The sequence below is a fragment of the Nelumbo nucifera genome, chromosome 2, assembly GCF_055504915.1.
Source record: "Nelumbo nucifera cultivar China Antique chromosome 2, China Antique-T2T, whole genome shotgun sequence".
NCBI lineage: Eukaryota > Viridiplantae > Streptophyta > Magnoliopsida > Proteales > Nelumbonaceae > Nelumbo > Nelumbo nucifera.
Window position 1 is genome coordinate 103,308,671 of NC_142650.1, and position 21,289 is coordinate 103,329,959.

At 48.5% G+C, this 21,289-nt stretch overlaps 1 protein-coding gene and 1 long non-coding RNA gene across 14 annotated transcripts in view; one reads left to right on the forward strand and one right to left on the reverse strand.

Annotated features, from left to right (window-relative positions):
• Window positions 1-21,289, forward strand: part of LOC104587456 (casein kinase 1-like protein HD16) — a 51,833-nt gene that overhangs the window by 11,392 nt on the left and 19,152 nt on the right. For 10 of the 13 annotated variants that reach the window (XM_088898544.1, XM_088898545.1, XM_088898541.1 and 7 more), the window contains one exon: window positions 20,906-21,001. In XM_088898544.1, coding sequence (XP_088754670.1) covers window positions 20,906-21,001 — 96 coding nt within the window. Of the gene's footprint in view, window positions 1-2,525; window positions 2,651-17,670; window positions 19,058-20,896; window positions 21,002-21,289 lie in introns of those variants that run through there. The other 3 variants (XM_088898546.1, XM_088898549.1, XM_088898537.1) reach the window with 3 other exon arrangements.
• Window positions 6,647-10,689, reverse strand: LOC148802641 (uncharacterized). Its single transcript, XR_016082664.1, has 2 exons — window positions 8,110-10,689; window positions 6,647-8,071 (listed from the first exon to the last, which is right to left on the reverse strand). It is a non-coding gene; the product is annotated as an uncharacterized LOC148802641 (long non-coding RNA).

The following is a 21,289-nucleotide window of genomic DNA, read 5'->3' on the forward strand; positions in this document are numbered from 1 at the left end:
AAAATGTTGAGCAAAAAGGGTGGGCCAATCGGTGGCTCACCGAATTTGTAATCGGTGGCCCACCGAGCTGAGCCCACCATTCTGTTCGGTGGCACACCATTTGCAAACCACCGATTGTGGTTTGCTTAACTATGAAGAAATTTTTTTAAAACCCCATTATTCCCCTCAGCTCAAGTATAAATAGGGGTCCCTCCTATGCTATTTCATAACATATACTCCATTTCATTTCAGTGTATAGTGTATACAGTGTGTTGAGAGGAGTATTGAGTGTCGGGTACAGGTGTGATTCCGGTAAGACCATCTTTGTATTTTCTCCTGTTTATAGTAAGAAGGAAGCTCTGAGTTACTACCCGTGGACTTAGGCATTTTGGCCAAACCACGTAAATCTGGTGTTCTCTCTTCTTTCTTTTTTTATTGCTATCTGCTTTTTATTTTGTTTTTGTACACGTACAGAATACATTATTTCTGTTGTGCAATTCCAACACACTCAATCATTACGTTGCCCTTGGGTTGCATATACGCTTAAGTGATGTAAATTGTTCTTCCACTTGACGGGAAATGGGAAGTTGCTTGATTGGAAAAGATGACCCAAATGATTCCAGATTCTTTACTGATGCCCGCAACATTTCATTATTTTTTTTGGGTTGTTTTTTTCCCGGCTGATATCTAGTTTAGTTGGTTTGCATATAAAGGTCTCGTGGAGGTTATGGATGTCCAGTCTTTGTTGATATGTTGATAATTTGATATATAAATCTGGATCTTTATCTTACTTTTCAGTTATTGGTTTTCCTCCTTAACAAAAGCTCCTGGTCTACAAAGATGTGGAAGCTCATTCTTTATGTTGAACTTGAATATCTATGACTTGTCATGCAGTAAACTATTCTGAGTTATGCCACGTCATTTTAATTTCTATGAAGAATGAAAGGACTATATTGTAGTATTAAGGGACAAAGAATCATTTTTTTATTGTTTATTGTAGTAGTTTATTCATGAGCGATTTTTTTATGAGAAAAGTTTAATCAGATTTCCTTAAAATAAAAGGGAGTACATGAGAGGATGTATAAAGCAGGGGAGAACCCCAAAACAGGTTTGCATTTTAGCTGTCTAAGGAATCCATTGCTTCTTCCAAATAATGTTTTATCCTCCAAGGATCCCCTTCCTTGTCCCCTAGTCATTTGATGGCATTTGCCAGTGAAAGCAACCGACACTTCAGCCTTAGTTGAGTTAGTAAAACCGATTGGTCCTGATTGTCTGCTTAAGTTTTACCATTAGAACTTCATAATTAATCTGTACTATATATTGCCCAATTCAACACAATGTTTCCAATTATTTTTTCTTGTTCCTAAGAATTTCTTCACTGATTCATACCATATTTCTGTTATGTCTCTTGCCCCAGTATTCTCCATTGATGAGACGTGCGTTATGATACATAACTAAAATCCAATGATGGTCAATTATACATGAAATGCTGCTTAAACTTTAGGGATGAGGCTCCTTGAACTTTTGGGACGAAGAAGATGAAAGTTGCATTTATCTTTGATTCCTAAGACATGCTTATCAAGTAATTTATAATTTTGTACCAAAAATTCTTGTAGAAGGCTAAAGAGAATCTATTTGCTACAACAAAGTGAACAAACTTATTTAGTGCTTGCATCCATCTCTTTTGGTTCATGTCTTGCAAAAAGACTACCGATTTCCTTTTTACTGTTACAAAAAAGTTTCAAAAGTACTATACAATGACCCCTTTTATTTTGTCTTTTTTTTTCTATGAAGTAGCTCCTTCCTAATGTTTTGAAGTAGTTCCACTTCCTATCAATTTGTTCTTTTCTTGATGAACAACAATAAAATGTTATTAATTGTGGTAAAAAAAATTTAAGTACAACTTTTTTTGGTAGTCTAATTACTACTTGCCCCCATTTACTATTTTACACACTACATTAGTTCAATACACCCCAATACAAATGATCCCTGCAAAAACCCTGCCTGACTAGGGAATTGACTACTTTGTTTGTTGGTATGCAAGTCCAATGCCAGTCCAAAACCATTCCCTTAGCTAGCTGTTTGATTCCCCTTAATAGTATACCTATGTTGCCAAGTTCGATTGCAATTGTATTTCAACCACCTCACCACATTTTTTAAATCTCCTTCAACCAATACATTCTGCAAACATAGGTACTTGCCTATACATACCAAATATGCTATATGATTATTTTTATTATATAATGCTTTGCACCTGTTTTTTTCCTTTCTAGATATTCAATAGGGTTTTCTATTCCAGATACTTAGGGGGCTCAGGGCACACTATTCCTAGAGTTTGCCACATGGATGTAAAGCCTTAGAATCTTTTAGTATGCTCTTTTTTGAATGCATAATTTTCAAATGGGTTTTTATGGCCACTTATCTTATTATGGGTATTCACTTGTTCGTGCTTTCCTGGAGTTCGTCATATTCTGTTTGCTTACTAATACATTTTCCCTCTTCTGATGGTATTCATCAAGCATTATATTATCAGGTCAAGGGTGAAGCGAACATATTGTACATATGCTCTCATTACTACAGGGCTCCATAACTCATATTTGGTGCGACTGAATACACATCCATTGATATTTGGTCAGCTGGCTGTGTTCTTGTTGAACTGCTTCTTGGCCAGGTATGCAATTATCTAAACATCTTAGGGTCTGTTTGGTTTGCAGTCGGAATCTAAATCCTTCAGAATCGGAATGGCCTATTGCCATAGTCTGTTTGGTTCAGACAGAAATGGGAATGGGAATTGGAATCAATAGGAATGAGATTTCATTCTCAAGGGAGGGGCAGGGAATGTTCATTCCCTCAAATGGGGGAATGCCATTCCAGCAGGAACGGGAATGGGATCCGATTCTGCCCAACCAAACAGTTGGGATCAGAATAGCCCATTCTGATTCCGATTCCAGACCCCTATTCCTGCAAACCAAACGGGGCCTTGGATGAATGATCCTGCATTTTCTTAGTGTTTTGAAAGAAATTTCTAGTCTGGTTCCTGTAATAATTTATGTTGATGTTCTCTGAATTCTAAATTTTCACTGACCAGCTTGTTGAGATCATCAAGGTAAGCTTCATTTTCCCTATAAAAGTTAATGGAATATCTTGATTTTGGGGCTTGGTGACATATATTTGGGTGTCAAATGTCATATCTGGACCAAGTGGAAAGCAATTGGTGTGTGTGCCAGAAGGGAGGCTACGGAAAGGGTGGATGGACTTTGTGAAGGTGCTACAGTCTTTTCTTGTAGCCTTGGAAGTGAAGAGAGAAGAGGGGGTGAAGAGAAATGGTCAAAAATCCAAAGATCAGTGTAAAAAAGCTCAGGAGGGGGCAGTTTTGATTAGTTCCTCTAGGAGCGTAGAAGTGCAAGGCATTTCGACTGAAGTGGTGGTTGCTTGCACTTCTAGTCTTCGAAGATTATCGATAGGAGCAGGGAAGAATGAGTGAAAGAAAAGAAGGGTGTTAGTGGCCGATAGAGGAGTGATGGACTGGAGAAGGGTTCTATGTACAGTGGCAGGGGAGTTAGGATCTGGGAGTAAAGCTATGTTGTTCCCTTTTGCTGGGACGAAAGCCGTGCTTGATGTAGGCGACCAGGAGATAAGTTTTAAAGCAGTAGTGGTGGATGGAGCTCTGATACAGGTTCAGAAATGGAGTCCATTATGCAATGAAGTCGAAGTCCAAGATGGTTGTGCCCGGCTGAAGCTTGTAGGCCTTCCATTTCACCTCTGGCAGAACTCTGTTCTTGAACACATCGTGCATTGTCTGGGAGGCATCTTGATGAAAGCTTTTAAATGTTTTCTGGGTGCCGTGGAGTTACAGGTTGCTGGTGTTAGGCACGAGAACCTACTGAGGGTCATTGAAATATGCTCGGATGAAGCCTGGTACAAGGTGTGGGTGGCCTCTGAAGTTGAATGGTCGTGGTGGGGATGTGTTCCTAAGGTAGAAGATAATGAGCTGGCGGGGTGGTGGACACGTGGAGGGCTTAGGTTGGGAGTTGAAAAGGTGGAGAAGATGAAAGGTTTTTTTGGGGTTACTGAGCCGGTTGGGGAAAACTAAATGACAATAAATCTTTTTAAGGAAAATATTTCAAATAGGTTTGAATTAAACAACTTAATGGTGGGATTCTCTTCCTTTGCTGATGTGGCGAAAAGGCAAGATGGGTTGGGGAGCCAAAAGGTCTAGTTTGAGCCATTGAAGGTGGCGGGTGGGTCGGGCGGGGTGAAGGTTGAGCTGGGACAGTTTTGGAAGGGCCCACGTGACAACTTAAAAGGTCACGCGGGTGGGTCTGGTGGGCGTAACTCCGAAAGGGGGATCCATTTGAAGGACCCACGTGATAACTTAAACTGTCACGTGGGTCAGGGCAAAGGGGTTTCCCTTGGGGCGTTGATAGACAATGGTAATGGTCTATCATCGTCCCAAGTCGTGAGAAATGGGGGGGCTTGTGCGTAGCGGCGGAAGTTGGAGAAGAAACCGGTGTTGCAGTGGGTTTCCCGGCGAAGTTTGGAGGAGCATAACCAACTGCGACGCTCCTCAGAAAGGCCGAATCCAAGATTCTCTAGGGAATGAATTGAAGAGAGGGAAGAAAAGGATGAAGGTTGGGCGCAGTGCAGTGAAGGAGATGAAGAAGCGGAGGTCCGTTCGGCTGATGGTACTAGCGTGGGCAGTGTAAACGACGAAGGGAGTTGTGCTGGTGGTGACTTGGATGGGTGGAATATTGTAAGCTTATTTCAGGGGGTAGATTGCAATCGGGTCAACTCATTTCCAAGATTACAGAGTGTGCAAGGATTATCAAAAGGGGTAAACCGGGAGAACAGGAAGCTGAGAAGGAACACACCATCTAGGGGTGAACCAGGGGTAGAGGGGAAAGGTCACCAGGTTGACCAAAGGACAGAAGTACTTCCCAACCAACTAAGAGAGACAGATGTTTACCAACCTCTGGAACAAGAGAGGGAGGCCGGGAGCAGTCCTTTTCTAGTTTGTCCATCAATCCCAGGTAACCAAGTGAATTCGGTTTGTGCTACTAATGTATCCTGTGTCTTTGGTTCCAGATTCCGTTTCTGTTCTATGTCCTGTAGCCCATGATTATGCAGCCGTGTTAGAAGGCGGGCTCTCCGAGGAGGGGGAGAGGGGGATGAAGGAAAGTGGGAAGGTGAGGGAAGGAAGTTATAGGAGTGAAAAAGTGCGGGAAATCATTGGAAAAGTGTTTAAGGAAGTGGAAGGAAAGTTGATTTGGAGAAGGGAAGGGGAGGAAGGAAGAGGGGAGGGGTTAGTGGAGAGGAGGAAAAGGATTGAGGGTAGAGATGAAAGGAAAGGAACAGGGAAGGAGGGAGGTAATAGGAGAGGAAAGAACAGAGGTGAGACCAGGGGAGAGGAAGAACGGACAGATGGACAGAGTTGGAGGGGTTTCTGTAGGAAGGGTAGGGGCGGAGGACTCGGTGAGAAAAGACTTGTTAGCAGAATTTGTAGAGAAGTTGAGCTGTAGGTTGGAAGATTTGAATGTGTTGAAAGAAAGATTACAGAAGATGAAGAAGGAGATTAGAACAAAGATGAGGAGATTGAAGAGAGATGTAGGAGATAAGATTCTCGGGGTAAAAGGAGATAGGAGGAAAGGGGGAAAGTAGTGGAAGGTGGCAAGGGGTTAAAATAAGAAGTGGAATGAATATTTTTAGTTGGAATGTGAGGGGAATTGGGAGTGCAAGGAAGAGAGTGACAATAAAAGAGGTAATAAAACGGTTTGACCCAGACATTGTGCTGTTGTAAGAGTCTGAGAGAATGGAGTTTAATAACAATTGGGCACGAAGTGTTTGGAAAGCCAGGGGGATTAGTTGGGTGGCTGCCCCCTCTTGGGGTGCATCCGGGGGGATTGTAACAATGTGGAAGAGGGATGTGGTTGAAGGCCTGGAGGAGTTGATTGGAAAGTACTCGATATCCGTGAAGTTTAAGCAGCATGAGGGTGATTTTACATGGGTTCTAACAAATGTTTATGGACCGAATGACTACAAAAAGGGAAAGGAATTGTGAGAGGAATTGGCGGATGTTAGAGGGTTGTGGGATGGGCCCTGGTGCATGGGTGGGGACTTCGATGTGATTAGATTCTCGGAGGAATTCCAATAAGGTTAACTAGAGGGTGACAAAAAGCATGAGGAAGTTTAACAGCTTTGTGGATGACTTTGAGCTTAAAGAGATCCCCCTAACCCATAAGACATTTACTTGGTCTCCAATCTAGACCCATTTGCTCTAAACTGGATAGATTCATGTTCTCTCTGGATTGGGAAGATCATTGGGGAACCTTGGCTTCTAGAGCTCTTCCAAGGGTGACCTCCGATCATTGGCCCATAGTGTTATGTAAGGAGGAAAGAAGGCGTGGAGGTCCTACCCCCTTTAGATTTGAAAATATGTGGTTACTCCACCCAGGGTTTACTAACAAAGTGAGGGAGTGGTGGTATGAGTATAACCCATTGGTGGAATGGGAGGGGATGAAATTCCATAAGAAACTTCGATTTTTGAAAGCAAAAATCAAGGAGTGGAATCTGATGGAGTTTGGGAGGATAGAAAAAAGAAAGGGAGATCTGTTGGATAAGATTGAAAGCCTTGACTCTAAAGAAGAAAGGGTTGAATTTGGAGAGGAAGACAATAAGCTTAGGAAAGATTTAAGAAGACAGTTAGAGGACTACCTGCACGAGGAAATTAGCTGGAGGCAAAAATCTCAGTGTAAATGGGTGAAAAGGTTTTTCCACTCTCTAGCAGATGGCAAGAGGAGGAACCTGATCTCCAAACTGGTAGTAGATGGAGTTGAGCTACTACATCAAGAGGAGATTATTGGGGCTTGTGTGGAGCACTTCAAATCTATTCTAATAAGGCCTGTGTGTAGAAAGGTGTGGGCAGAAGGATTGGATTGGCCAGATGTAGGGGTGGAGAACAGGAGAAGGTTGGAGAGAAGCTTTAGTTTAGACGAGATCAAGGAGGCTGTATTCTCTATGGATAGAACAAAAGCCCTAGGGCCGGATGGGTTCACAATGGCTTTTTATCAGGATTGTTGGGATATTTTGAAAGATGATCTTTTGCGGGTGTTGTCAATCCGGGTGTGAACTCTACATTTATAGCCTTAATTCCAAAAAAAAAAATACTTCCCACCCGAAGGATTTTAGGCCAATTAGCTTGGTTAATAGCTTGTATAAGATCATTGTAAAAGTGTTGTTGATGATGCGCGATCTGGCCGGTCTTAGATGTTGACGATCTTGCCTCTGAACTGAGTAACAGGGACCTGAAACGGAAGGAGAAGAGAAGCTCCGGGGAGAACCCGGCGTAAGGGCTCCGAAGCTCAAGTTAGAACCCTTCAAAGGCAAGAATAACCAGATAGCGCGAAAGTTAGCATACCTCGTTCCTGGGGGGTAGAAGCCTTTTATAACCACCTCGCGCACTCACTTCCAGGCCTCCTGCCAGTTCGGGTGTCATTTCCTCTGGCCGGACAGAACCGCCACTGTTCCTTTTGTCGGAGCCGTCTCTGCGGCTAGTGACGACGGTTGCAGGAAACCGTTTGAAATGCGGCTGTCAGGCGTCAGATCCCAAATCAGTCAGGTGTGTCGCCCTTGGATACGGACGTCCTTGGTGTCGGGTACGTTTGGCTGGCCTGGTGCTTTGGAAGTGAAGTGTTGGAGTGGCGAGCGAGGTGCCTTGAGTTCGGTTTGGAGTGTTCCGAGCTGCCATGGGCCAGCTCGGATTAGCTTTGTGAGGCTTGGGGCCCAGTATAGTTCGTGCTCCTTGCAGGGAGCTCGGGTTCTCGGTAGGGAGCTCGCTCTTAATAGGGAGCTCGGACTCCCAGTAGGGAGCTTGTTCTTAATAGGGAGCTCGGACCCTTAATAGGGAGCTCGCTCTTAACAGGGAGCTCGGGCTCCTAGTAGGGAGCTCGGATTTTAGGGAGCTCGGGTTCTTACTTAGGGAGCTCGGACCCTTAACAGGGAGCTCGGGCTCCTAGTAGGGAGCTCGGATTTAGGGAGCTCGGGCTCCTAGTACCGAGCTCGGACTTAGGGAGCTCAGGTTTTAGGGAGCTCGGACCTTTGACAGGGAGCTCGCTCTTAACAAGGAGCTCGGACTAAGTACAGCGGTCTGGAGTTCGGGCTCGGTAGTGAGTTTGGACTTGCTTCCGATGTTCGCTTTGGGTGCTCTACTGTCCCGAGCTGCTTGCCTTTGCCACATGTCGGGCAATCGCGAGGTCGGGCCAAATTTCCCTTCATCAATTGCCCCCCCACTCCCTGCGACAACGGTCCCGTCTTGGCGCGGGGAGTTTGCAAGGTAGCAGGAGGGTTTTGGTCTGTGCTGAGCGCGCTTGCTCTAATTTGATTTTCAAAAAAGGGCACGTGTTTGGGAGTCGTGACGGCAGTTGTTCGGGAGTCGCCCTGCAGACGCTTTTATTGCAAGGAGACGTGCGTCGTTACCCCGTCAGTTTCGGGAAGATGAGTGCCGACACTTGTCCTCTGACAAGACGTGCGCGACGTTTCGTCAGTTTCGGAAAGACGTGCGCTGATTGGTCTTGGAAGACGTGCGGCTTAGCGCGGCTGTGGGCCGTTGGATTGGCTTCGATCTGGGCCGTCGCTTTCCGTACGCTGTGGATATAAATAGTGCGCGGGGGGGGGGGGGGGGGCGTCCTTGCTACTGTTGTACATCTTGAGCTCGCACCTTAAGTTTCAGCTCGCGTCCCAGGTTTTCTTGCTTGTTCGAGTTCTCGCGGTCTGCTTCAGTCTTCTTCCCGGGTGAGTGTTTTTGGAATCCCATTCCGTTTCACGATGTCTGGTTTGGAGGGTTCAGACTGTTCAAGCGGGTCTGATGTGGGTTCTACGAACCAGTTTGCGTCCCACGGTAGTTCAAGTGAGCCGATGTAGGTCCTGAGGAAGGGGTCGGGCCTACCACCCGAGGTGCTTCGGATAGGTCGGCATCCACCTCCTGTCGTGGCCGGGTTGTAGATCAGTTCGGCCCTTCGACTATGACGCTTGAGGAACTTCAAACCCTCGTAGACTACTACAACTTGCCCAGTGAGTACGGTTACTTTATCCCTACGGGCAGCTTTCCTTGGGAACACGGTCCTGATGAGATGGTGATTTTCCGGGAATAGCTCGCCGCGGGGCTGCGACTGCCTTCCACCCTCTTCTTGTCGAGGTCCTAAACCACTTCGGTGTGACGGTTGGCCAGCTTCACCCGAACTCTATTAGGAACTTAGCGGGAACGATCTCTTTATTTTGCGACGAGAACTTCCCTCTGGATCTGGAGATTTTTTCTTCTATCTTAATGCTGAAAAAGCAAGTGGGTCCCCTTCCTGGGCGTAGGTGGGCATACTACCTGTCCCCTCGCCCGGGCTTCAAGCTCATACACGGACTCCCCAATAAGGTCCCAGCGTGGAAGCGGGACTATTTCGGGGTGCAAAGTGCGATGGGGTGGCCATTTCAGACCGGCTGAGGGGTGGCCGCTCCTGATTCCGGCATTACACTTGATGAGGAGACGGCGAAGGGCCTCCGGCAATGGGTGCGGCTTGGGCTGGATTGCCAATGGTATCTGACGGAGGCCAAGCTTATTGTTGCGGGCCTAAGTTCGGGTAGGTTCTTTCCCTAGTGATCCTGTCTTGCTCTTCTTTTACGTGTCTTACTGATGTCGAACTCCTTTTCGCAGGTACAATGGATTCTTGAGGGACCCGAGGTGGGCACTTGTTCGAGGGTATGAAGAGGAGAAAGCGGGTGGCTAAGCGAGCTCGCGCCGAGCCATCCCGAGCTGCAGAGCCCGAGGTGCCGGATTATCCGGCAGAGGAGCCCGAGATGGTTCCTCCTATGCAGGAGCCGGCGGGGGCTCCTTATGCCGAAACCACACACACAGAGGCTCCCGCCTATTCCGAGTCCGCTCATATGCGAGCTGGGCTGTCGGGCTTGGAGGCCCCGGGGGATTTCAGGAGCGTGCTGTCGCCTGTTCATGCTCTTCAACGGAGTAAGGAGGCGATGTTTCCCGAGGAAGTTGCGGCGTGGACTAAGCTCCCTCTGCACCAAGTGGCCTGCCGTGCCGTTACTCATGCCATGGTGGTAAGTGATCCCTTCTTTAGAGCTCAGCTTTTATTCTTTTATTCGTTTCTCTGATCCCGCTTTCCTTTGATAGGTGAACTCCTCCATTCATGCCTTGGCGAACCAGGTGGAGAAATGCTCGAGGCAGGCGTGAGCTGCCGAGGAGAATGCTCGTGTTGCTGATGCTGCTGCTCGTCGTGCGCGGTCTAGGCAGGCGAGGTCTCAGAGGGATGCCGAGGCTATGGGAGTGGTGGTGCAGCGTATGGCGGAAATGAAGCTGGACCTGGAGCACCAGGTCGAGTATCTTCAGGAGGATATCAGGGAGAGGACTCAGATCTTATCTCAAGGCATCGAAGACGCGAAGAAGAAGGCTGTCAGCGATTACATTGCTTCGCCGGATTTCGATGACCTGATGGTAGACTCCTACAGGAGGGGTTTGAAGCTAAGTCGGTGGATGATCCGGAATACGTACCCCGACCTCGATACCAGCGCCATATCCACTTCGTGCATCACTCTGGAGATGGCTAATGCTGCGGATGCCGAACCGGACTCCGAGGGGGAGGCAGGTCCTTCGGGCGTTGTCGAAGAGGCTTCTGATAATGATGAAGTGGCCCCTGGCTTGTGAAATGAAATGTATATATATATATATTTTTTTGAATGTACACATCTATTTTGAAATGAAATGTCTTTTTGTTCATGTACTGGTGTCTTCGAGCTATATTTTTTGCCGAACTGACCATTTCCGTCCTTCAGTTCGTTTTATGAAATGACTTCGGCGTACTTGCCTTGGTGGCCTATAGATAGTACCTTCTCAAGTTGACAACGTTCCATGCTCGGGGTACTTGTTTCCCTTCTAGGGTTCCGAGCTCGTACGTTCCCCCACCGAGTGTTTTCATTATTCTGTAGGGTCCTTCCCAGTTTGGTCCAAGTTTCCCTACGCCGGGTTCGGGCACCATGACCTTACGGAGAACCAGGTCGCCGACGCGGAAGTTCCTCTTCTTTACTCGCGCGTTGTAGTACCGAGCTACCTTTTGTTGGTAAGCCGCAGTTCGGATGTGCGCGAGGTCTCTCACTTCGTCCAGTAGATCGAGGTTGATGCGTAACTCACCCTTGTTTGTCCGTTCGTCGTACGCTTCTAGTCACAACGTAGGCACTTCGATTTTCGCGGGGATCCTGCTTCGGTGCCGTAGGTGAGGTTAAAGGGGGTCTCACCTGTGGCGGTCTTTTCCGTGGTTCGGTGTGCCCATAAAACACTCGGTAGTTCATCTGCCCACAAACCTTTGGCTCGGTCCAATCGCGCTTTCAGTCCGCGGAGAATGGCTCTGTTCATTACTTCTGTTTCGCCATTTGCCTGCGGGTGTGCGACCGATGTGAAGTTCTAACTAATTCCCATACTTCGGCACCATTCTTGGAACTTGATATCTTCGAACTGTTTGCCGTTGTCGGAGATCTGTACCCGAGGTAGCCCGAAGCGACATACGATGTTCTTCCAAAAGATGTTTTGTATGTTTCGGGCTGTAACTGTTGCCAGGGGTTCGGCTTCTATCCACTTTGTGAAATAATCTACTGCCACCACTAGGAATTTTCTCCCGCCTGTCGCTGGTGGGAATGGCCCCAGGAGGTCGATGCCCCATTAGGCGAAGGGCCATGGACTGGTGAGGTATTTGAGGTCGGCAGCGGGCTGATGGTGGATGCTGGCATGCTTCTGACACTTGCCGCATTTTCTGACGAGCTCGATTGCCTCTGTCTTCATCGTTGGCCAGTAGTATCCTTGTTGAAGTGCCTTTTGGGCGAGGGCTCTGCCCCCCAGGTGTCCGCCGCACAAGCCTTCATGGATGTCGCGGAGTACCAGCTCGGCTTCGGCTAGGCGCAAGCATCGCAGATAGGGGAGCGTGTAGGATCGTCGGTACAACCGTTCGTCTATCATGATGTATTTGGCTGCCTGGCGCTGCACCCTCTTGGCCGTGTTGCGGTCCGCGGGGAGGGTTCCGTCTAACAGGAAGCTTGCGAGTGGGTCGATCCAGCTCGGCTCTGCCCCACCGAGAATGCTGGGCCGAGGCAAGTCCTCTACGTACACGGTTCTCCTGGCGTTGTGGCTCGTGCTTGCCAGTCGGGACAGGGCGTCGGCCTCAGCGTTCTCTGACCTTGGGATCTGCTTGATGAAGTGTGATTGGAAGTTGAGCAGAGCTTCCTTTACTTTTGCTAAGTACGCAATCATAGTGAGTTCGCGTGCTTCGTACTCGCCTGTAACTTGGTGGACCACGAGCTGGGAATCACTGCAGATAATCATGTGCTTTGCTCCGACCTTGCGTGCTAGGTTTAGCCCGGCTATCAGTGCCTCGTACTCCGCCTCGTTGTTGGATGCCGCGAACTCAAAGCATAGTGCGTATTCCAGTTTTGTTCCGCCCGGGCCGCGTAGCACTATTCTAGCCCCACTGCCTTGTTGGTTCGAGGAGCCATCTACGTGAAGGATCCAGGGCTCCTCATCCCAGTTCGCGCTTGGTCTAACCAGGAGGGAAGCCACGCTGGCTGCTACTTCACGGGGTTCGGACTCGTTTGGCTTGGGAGCTTCGAGTTCGCCCGAACTGGGGACCTTGGGCTCGACCGGCTCAGGGGTTTCGGGGCTAAACGTGTATTCTGCGATAAAATCTGCCAAGGCTTGGGCCTTGATGGCAGTTCTTGGCTTGTACTGGAGATCGTACTCGCTGAGTTCGATGGACCACTTCGTCAACTGGCCGGAAACCTCGGGTTTGAGTAAAACTTATCTCAGAGGTTTGTCGGTCAGGACGATGACGGTGTGGGCCTAGAAGTACGGGCGGAGTTTCTGTGCTGCTACCACCAGGGCATACGCTAGCTTTTCTATCTGCGGGTACCTTGTCTCTGCTCCCTGCAAGATTTTACTAACATAACATATGGGTCATTGGACCCGGTCTGCCTCCTTTACTAGTACCGAACTGACCACCTCGTCGCTAGCCGAGAGGTACAGCTCTAAGACTTCGCCTTCCTCGGGCCGAGCTAAGGTTGGCACATTGGCGAGGTAGCCTTTTAGCTCGTCAAACGCGAGCTGACAGTCTTGGGTCCATTCGAACCCTTTGCCTTTAATCGCTTTGAAGAAGGGTAGGCAGCGATCTGTCGACTTGGACATGAAGCGGCTTAGGGCGGCTATGCGGCCGTTTAGCCTATGGACTTCTTTTATTTTCCGAGGTGGTCTCATATCTAGGGTGGCTTGTATTTTGTCTGGGTTGGCCTCGATGCCACGTCGGTTGACAACGTAGCCCAGGAACTTGCCCGAGGTGACGCCAAAGACACATTTGTTGGGGTTTAATTTCATGTTATACTGACGCAGGATTTGGAAGACAGAATCTAAGTCTTGTATTAATTCTTGCGAAAACTGTGTTTTGACGACCATGTCGTCTACATAGCACTCTATCTTTGTGCCGATCAGGGGCCGAAACAGCCTATTTACAAGTCTTTGGAAGGTTGCCCCGGCGTTTTTTAACCCGAAGGGCATGACCTTGTAACAGTATAGACCGAACTCGGTTATGAAGCTGGTTTTTTCCTCGTCGGACTGGTCCATCCGGATCTGGTTGTAGCCTGAGTAGGCATCCAGGAAGCTTAGCAATTCATGTCCCGAGGTCGCGTCCACTAGGCGGCCGATCCTAGGAAGGGGGAAGCAGTCTTTCGGGCAAGCTCGGTTCAGGTCGGTGTAGTCGACGCACATGCGCCACATGCCGTTCGCCTTTTTCACCAGCACAGGGTTGGCCACCCAGCTCGGGTAATGGACTTCCCTTATGAAGTCTGCCGCGAGGAGCTTTTCGACTTCCTCGTCGACCGCTTTCCAGCGCTCCGGGGCTAAGTTCCGTTTCTTCTGTCTAACGGGTCTGACTAAAGGGTCAGTGTTAAGTTTGTGAGTTATAAGACTAGGGTCAATGGGCATATCGGCCGCGGACCATGCAAAAATATCTAAATTTTGGAGTAAAAAACTTACCAGTTCGGTCCGTAGAGGTTCCTTGACAGAAGCACCGATCTGAAGAGCGCGAGCTGGGTCCGTAGGCGAGGTCGGGATCGCGACTGTTTCTTCTGTTGGCGAGGCTCGTTCTTCGCCTTGCTCCGTAGGTCGTTCCAGATCGAGATCGCCGGCCGGCTTGGACTTGCCCTTTAGGGCGGCGACGTAGCAGTTGCGGGACTCGAGCTGGTCGCCCCGCACTACCCCCACACCGAAGTCCGTAGGGAACTTCATCGCCAAATAGTAGGTAGAGACCACCGCCCGCAAGATATGCGTGATTGGCCGTCCTACTATTGCGTTGTATGGGGAGGGGGTCGCGACCACCAGAAAATCGTGGTTGAGTCTGAACGCACAAGGCCACGTGCCGACTTCCACGGGCACCGTTATCTTTCCAAGGGGCCTGACTTCCTCCCCGCTGAAGCCCACCAGGGGGGTGCTTGTAGGTTTTAGTTCGCTCCTTGGTAGTTGTAGCCGATCAAACGCCGACTTGAATAGGATGTCCGCCGAGCTGCCTGAATCTACGAGCACGCGCCTAACCTCGAAGTCGCTGATCCTGAGTTTAATGACAAGTGCGTCGTCGTGAGGGTAGGGAACTCCCCGCGCGTCGTCTTCTGTGAAGAGGATCGGCTCCTCGGTCTTCGGCCTCTTCGGGGGGTTCCGCTCCTCGAGGACTGCTTCGCGAACTGAGGTCCGGGCTGCCGCTGACGTGCACCCCGCCACCACCGAACCTCCCACAATTACATGGATGGTTCCCTGAACTGGCCTTTCTGCCGGAGGCTGTTGCTGCATCGGTTCGGCAGGCCTGCTGCTAGTCTCCGGGGCGTCTTTTAAGTGTTCGCCCGGCCGATCTGCTTTATTGCTATTATTGTTGTGCTGTACAAAGTTTCTTAAGTATCCGCGACGGATGAGCCCCTTTATCTCGTCTCAGAGGTTATTACATTGCTCGGTACTGTGACCGTGGTCCCTATGGAAACTACAATACAAATTCTTGTTTCTTTTGTTCGGATTTCCCTTTAGGCGAGGTGGCCATTTCACGAAGGGGGCGTCCTTGATCGTCATTAGGATCTCGGTCCGCCTCGTGTTCAGTGGCGTGTAATCCGTCCGAGCTGGCAGGGGAGCTCGGAACGACTGGTTCGGTTTTGGGTCCCGGGCCGGGTTTTTTCGGTCGGCCGAGCTAGAGGGCTCACCGTCCCTCTTTCTTTTCTCGTTTCCGCCCTCGGTTCTTTGGTTGATTTCCTCCTCCGTCCTCATGAACTTGTCCGCGAGTTTGAGGAACTCGGCCACGGTCGCGGGCTGGTTAGCTACCATGTGCCATTTGAATTCCTTGTGCGTCACCCCTCTTTTTGCTGCGGCGAGCTGCACCGCGGGGTCTAACCGAGGTATCTGTAAGCATGCCTCGTTGAATCGTTTGATGTAGCCCCGTATGGGTTCTCCTTCCCTTTGGACTACTCCGAAGATGCTTTCCTCTGCTCTGGGGCACCGTTTGCTGGTGACAAAGTGTGCAGTGAAGACCTGCACGAACTGAGCCCAACACTTTATCGATCCGGGGGCCAGGTTCCTGTACCAAGTGCGGGCTACCCCCTTGAGGGTGGTGGTGAAGGCCACGCACATGCATGATTCGCTGGCTCTGGCGAGGTGCATTTGGGACTGGAAAGCGTCCACGTGGTCGTTGGGGTCGAAGGAGCCGTCATACTTGTCCAGGGGCGGGAGCTTGAAATCTCTGGGCAAGGGGACTGCCAGGAGTTCTGAGGCGAGGGGGGAAGGAACTGAGAGAATTGGGGCGACTCCTACCTCGTCCGAGCTCGTCTCGCCTTTGCCTTTGAGCTCGGATAGGATGCGGGTGGCAGTTCGTCGACTTCGACGGCGCCTTCGCTGCTGAGTGGGCCTTGTACTGGCGCTGCTGGCCTCCGTGTTGCCGAGGTCGATGGGCTCGGAGTGCTGGTAGTCCGCTGCTGCCAGTGCGCCGAATCGGTTTCCCACCAGTGGGGACTCCGGTTTGGAGACCCGAGGTGCTGACCTCGCGGGCGCCTGATCCGCCTGCGAGCCGTGAGGCGGGGATGACTTTTCTTTCTCTCCGGCCTGGGGACGAGGCCTGGCTGTTTGGGGGGTTCTGGGGCCCTGAGGCCTTTCCTTGGTGGAGGCGCCCATCCTGCGGAGAGGCCTTTACTGGCTTCGGGGCAGGGTGGCGAGGTGGAAGTAGTGGTTGGTTCGGTGTCAGTTGGGGGAACTGCTACTGATAGTGGTATTGGGAGAGGTTGTGCAACACTTGGTGCTGGTGAAGCTGGTGTTGCTGGAACTGCTACATCTGGGCTTGCATTGCCCGCATGCATTGCATTAAGTCGTCCAACCGATTTTGGCTAGCTGCTAGGGGGACGGCGGTTGGGTCAGTGAAGGTAGTCTCGATGGGAAGAGGGAAGGGGATGTTTGCGGAAGGTAGGCTTACAGGTGCCACTGCTTGTGGCATAGTCAGATTGGGGATTCCATCCACCGTGAGGGGGATGGTGAACTGTCGAACACACACCACGGGAACTTGGAGCTGTTCCCCGGTGGTGTTTGTCTCTGTGCCGCGTCCGGCGTTGCTGGATGAGGCCATGAGTAATGAGTTTTTCAGAGAAGAAGGAAAGGGTATGAAAGTTTTGGAGGGAGGCTTTTTGAAGCGTTTCCCACAGACGGCGCCAATTGATGATGCGCGATCTGGCCGGTCTTAGATGTCGATGATCTTGCCTCTGAACTGAGTAACAGGGACCTGAAACGGAAGGAGAAGAGAAGCTCCGGGGAGAACCCGGCGTAAGGGCTCCGAAGCTCAAGTTAGAACCCTTCAAAGGCAAGAATAACCAGATAGCGCGAAAGTTAGCATACCTCGTTCCTGGGGGGTAGAAGCCTTTTATAACCACCTCGCGCACTCACTTCCAGGCCTCCGTCAAGTCGGGCATGATTACTTCTGAACTCCTGCCAGTTCGGGTGTCATTTCCTCTGGCCGGACAGAACCGCCACTGTTCTTTTTGTCGGAGCCGTCTCTGCGGCTAGTGACGACGGTTGCAGGTGGCGGTGGCAGGAAGCCGTTTGAAATGCGGCTGTCAGGCGTCAGATCCCAAATCAGTCAAGTGCGTCGCCCTTTGATACGGACGTCCTTGGTGTCGGGTACGTTTGGCTGGCCTGGTGCTTTGGAAGTGAAGTGTTGGAGTGGCGAGCGAGGTGCCTTGAGTTCGGTTTGGAGTGTTCCGAGCTGCCATGGGCCAGCTCGGATCAGCTTTGTGAGGCTTGGGGCCCAGTATAGTTCGTGCTCCTTGCAGGGAGCTCGGGTTCTCGGTAGGGAGCTTGTTCTTAATAGGGAGCTCGGACTCCGAGTAGGGAGCTTGTTCTTAATAGGGAGCTCGAATTCTTAGGGAGCTCGGACCCTTAATAGGGAGCTCGCTCTTAACAGGGAGCTCGGGCTCCTAGTAGGGAGCTCGGATTTTAGGGAGCTCGGGTTCTTACTTAGGGAGCTCGGACCCTTAACAGGGAGCTCGCTCTTAACAGGGAGCTCGGGCTCCTAGTAGGGAGCTCGGATTTAGGGAGCTCGGGTTCTTAGGGAGCTCGGGCTCCTAGTACCGAGCTCGGACTTAGGGAGCTCGGGTTTTAGGGAGCTCGCTCTTAACAAGGAGCTCGGACTAAGTACAGCGGTCTGGAGTTCGGGCTCGGTAGTGAGTTTGGACTTGCTTCCGATGTTCGCTTTGGGTGCTCTACTGTCCCGAGCTGCTTGCCTTTGCCACGTGTCGGGCGATCGCGAGGTCGGGCCAAATTTCCCTTCATCAGTTGTCTTTGAGGCTGAAGAAGGTCTTGCCAGATATCATTACACACTACCAAGGAGCTTTTGTGAATGGAAGACAAATTACTGATCAGGTTTTAATTGCTAATAAGAGTGTGGAGAACTTTAATAAGGATAAGAAGGGAGTGGTCTGTAAGCTAGACTTGGAAAAGGCTTATGACTTGGTGGATTGGGACTTTTTGAGTAAAGTTTTGACTAAATTTGGGTTCGGGGATAGGTGGTGTAAGTGGATTATGGGTTGTGTCCAGAATTGTCATTACTCAGTGTTAGTGAATGAGACAGTGGTAGATTTTCTTTCCAGCTAGTAGGGGTATAAGACAAGGAGACCCCCTTTCTCCTTTATTGTTCATTTTATTTGCGGAGGTTTTGGGGAAACTGTTTCACAGAGCAGATTCTAGGGGGCTTATTAGAGGCTGGAGAGTTGGGAGGGTAGAAACCCCCCTTACTCACTTGTAGTTTGCTGACGACACGATTCTGTTTTGTGAAGGCGGTAATGTGAGTTTTATTAGGAATTTGAAGTCGGTGATACAACTGTTTGAGCAAATATCCAATTTGAAGGTTAACTTTGGGAAAAACTGTGTTGTGGGGGTGAATTTGGAGGAGGGAGAGATCAGGGAGAGTGCTGAAGTGATGGGGTGTGAAGTCTCAGGGTGGCCTTTGAACTACTTAGGGTTGCCTTTAGGTGATAATCCTATGAGAAATAACTTTTGGAACTTAGTGGTGGATAGGTTTGAAAAAAGACTGGTGTCTTGAAAAAAGAACTACCTCTCTCTTGTTGGGAGAGTTGCTCTTATTAAGGCCACGCTTGGTAATTTACCTATCTTTTTCCTGTCGGTGTTTAAAATCCCAGTGAATGTTGCTAATAGATTGGAGAAGTTAATGAGAGATTTCCTGTGGGAACCGGGAGAGGAAAAGAAGGATCATTGAGTTAGCTGGGAGATAGTTTGTAGGAGTAAGACATGTGGTGGTTTGGGGCTTGGGAATATTAGGAGAAGGAATATGACTCTGTTGGAAAAGTCATTGTGGAGATTCGCTTTGGAGAAGGAGAAACTATGGGCTAGAATAGTGGCAAGTATTCATGGGCTGGAGCATAATGGATGGGACGCTGGAATCAGAGCTAGGACTACAAGCAATTCTCCTTGGAAAGCCAGTCATGACCTGCTACCAGTTTTCTCCCCTAATATCAGGTATGATTTGAATTTCGGTAACTTCATAAAATTTTGGGAACAAACTTGGGTGGGGAGTGTCTCTCTAAAGGATCAGTTTCCTTCTTTGTTTGCTCTTTCTGATATGAAAAATGACCCAATCTCGTCTTTTACCACCCCGTCCTCTTCCACTTCTGGGATTGGGTGGAACTTAGGTTTAAGAAGGGATTTGAGGGACTCAGACTTTGACATTATTTTGAGCGTTATTGCAATTCTTGATAACGTAGTCTTAGACCCCAGTAGGGCGGATTATAGAATTTGGACACTTTTTCCCAACGACATTTTTTCTTGTGCTTCTTTCTTCAAAGTCTTAAGTCAGTCCACCAGTCCTACCTTCCCTCATTTTCCTGTTTGATGAGGTTTAGTGCAGAGCAATACCTCTTAGGGTTGGTAGTTTTTGTTGGGAAGTCTATCTGGAAAGAATTAACACTGGTGATCTACTCCAAAAGAAGAGACCCAATACTTGTTTGTCACCTCAGTGGTGTGTTCTTTGTAAAGCGGATGGGGAGACTGGTTTTCACCTACTGGTGTTTTGCCATTTTGCGAGGTCAATTTGGGAATGGGCTTTGTCCCTATTTGGATGTAGTTGGAATACCCCATCAAATTTGCAAAGCCTTTTTTCCCCTTCTCTTTTTAGGTGGCGGTAAAAAGGGGAAGGACAATGTGGAGAGGACTAAGGGCTGCAGTATGTTGGACACTTTGGAAAGAAAGAAATTCCAGGATATTCTCAGAAGCTCAGAGAGGAGCAGCAGATCTGAGGGCTATCATTCATATTAGGGCGGTATAGTGGCTGAAATCTTTAGATCTTTTCACAGATTACACTGTGGATGATATGTTGAGGAAGTGGGGTGAAATTGCCAATTGCACACAGACTAAGTCAGTAATGAGTGTGGCTTGGACCCCTCCACCTAGTGGATTCGTGAAACTAAACTTTGATGGGTGTAGCAGGGGAAATTCGGGACAATCGGGGATTGGGGGTGTTTTTAGGGACGAAAATGGGGTCATTTCTGCTATGTTCTCAGGGCCAATTGGAGTGGGTGACTCTCTTAGAGCTGAGATATTTGCAGTTATGGAAGGAGTACAGAAAGCTAAGGAGTTGAACATTAGGAAACTCTTAATTGAAGGGGATTCAGAGGTGGTGATAATGTGGCTGATTAAAGATCACAATGGCTTATGGAAGTATAATAATGAGAGGAAGAAATTCAAGTGGCTGGTACGGGAGATGGAAGTTAAGATACTTAGGGTTAAAAGATCGGCTAATTTCCTAGCTGACGGTTTAGCTAAACAAGGGACAGAAAGGGATTCACTTTTTTGGGCTAAGTTGTAATTATAGTGTGTTTTCTGTCTTTTTTTTCTTTTCTTGAGGTTTTTTGTGATAAGCGTGTTTGTCTTCCTATTGTAAATCTTCTTTTGATGAGTTAATGAAAGTGTTATTGATAAAAAAAAAATGTCATATCTGGACCTACATCTCATGTACAAACTACAACAATTATATTGATTGGGCCGAATTGAGATTTTGCGCCTTGGTGAGAGGGGGAACATTCACCTGATATTGGTCTATATAATTTTAATCTTTGAATATAATATCTTATATACCATTGCAAATAAAATAGGTAAAAGTACTCCTCATTGATCATCTAATCATATTGAATATTGATTTGTTGTGCTGGACTCTTTAAATGTATTGTAGATTGCATAACTGTACATTCTTCTTAACTCTACATACTGTAGAGGACCTGTGCATGGGTCCTTAAGCCACAAATCCTAAATTTACTAAAATGTTAATGGATGCCATACAATTACACTAGATCACTTAATGCCTTTGTGCAGGTTCTTGGTACTCCAACACGAGAAGAAATTCGCTGCATGAATGCAAACTACACCGAGCTTAGGTTTCCACAGATAAAAGCTCACCCTTGGCACAAGGTAGCATTTGAGTGTTTTTTTTTTTTTTTGTTGATTAATAGGGTTTTCAGAGTGGGTTGTGCACCCAAATTATGGTCGTTTTAGAAGCTATTGTTTTATCATTGAAAGAAGAATAGGAGAATCTGGAGAAATGTTCATTGATATTCATTGAATATCGATTGTCAAGAAAATCTTTATAAACCTTTCAACTTTTCCTCGCTTTGAAGGTTGTCATATTTCCCGGGGCTTGGTGTGTAGCAGGCATGGTACTATTATTTGGTTTATCTAACTCTAGAAGTAGACATATGT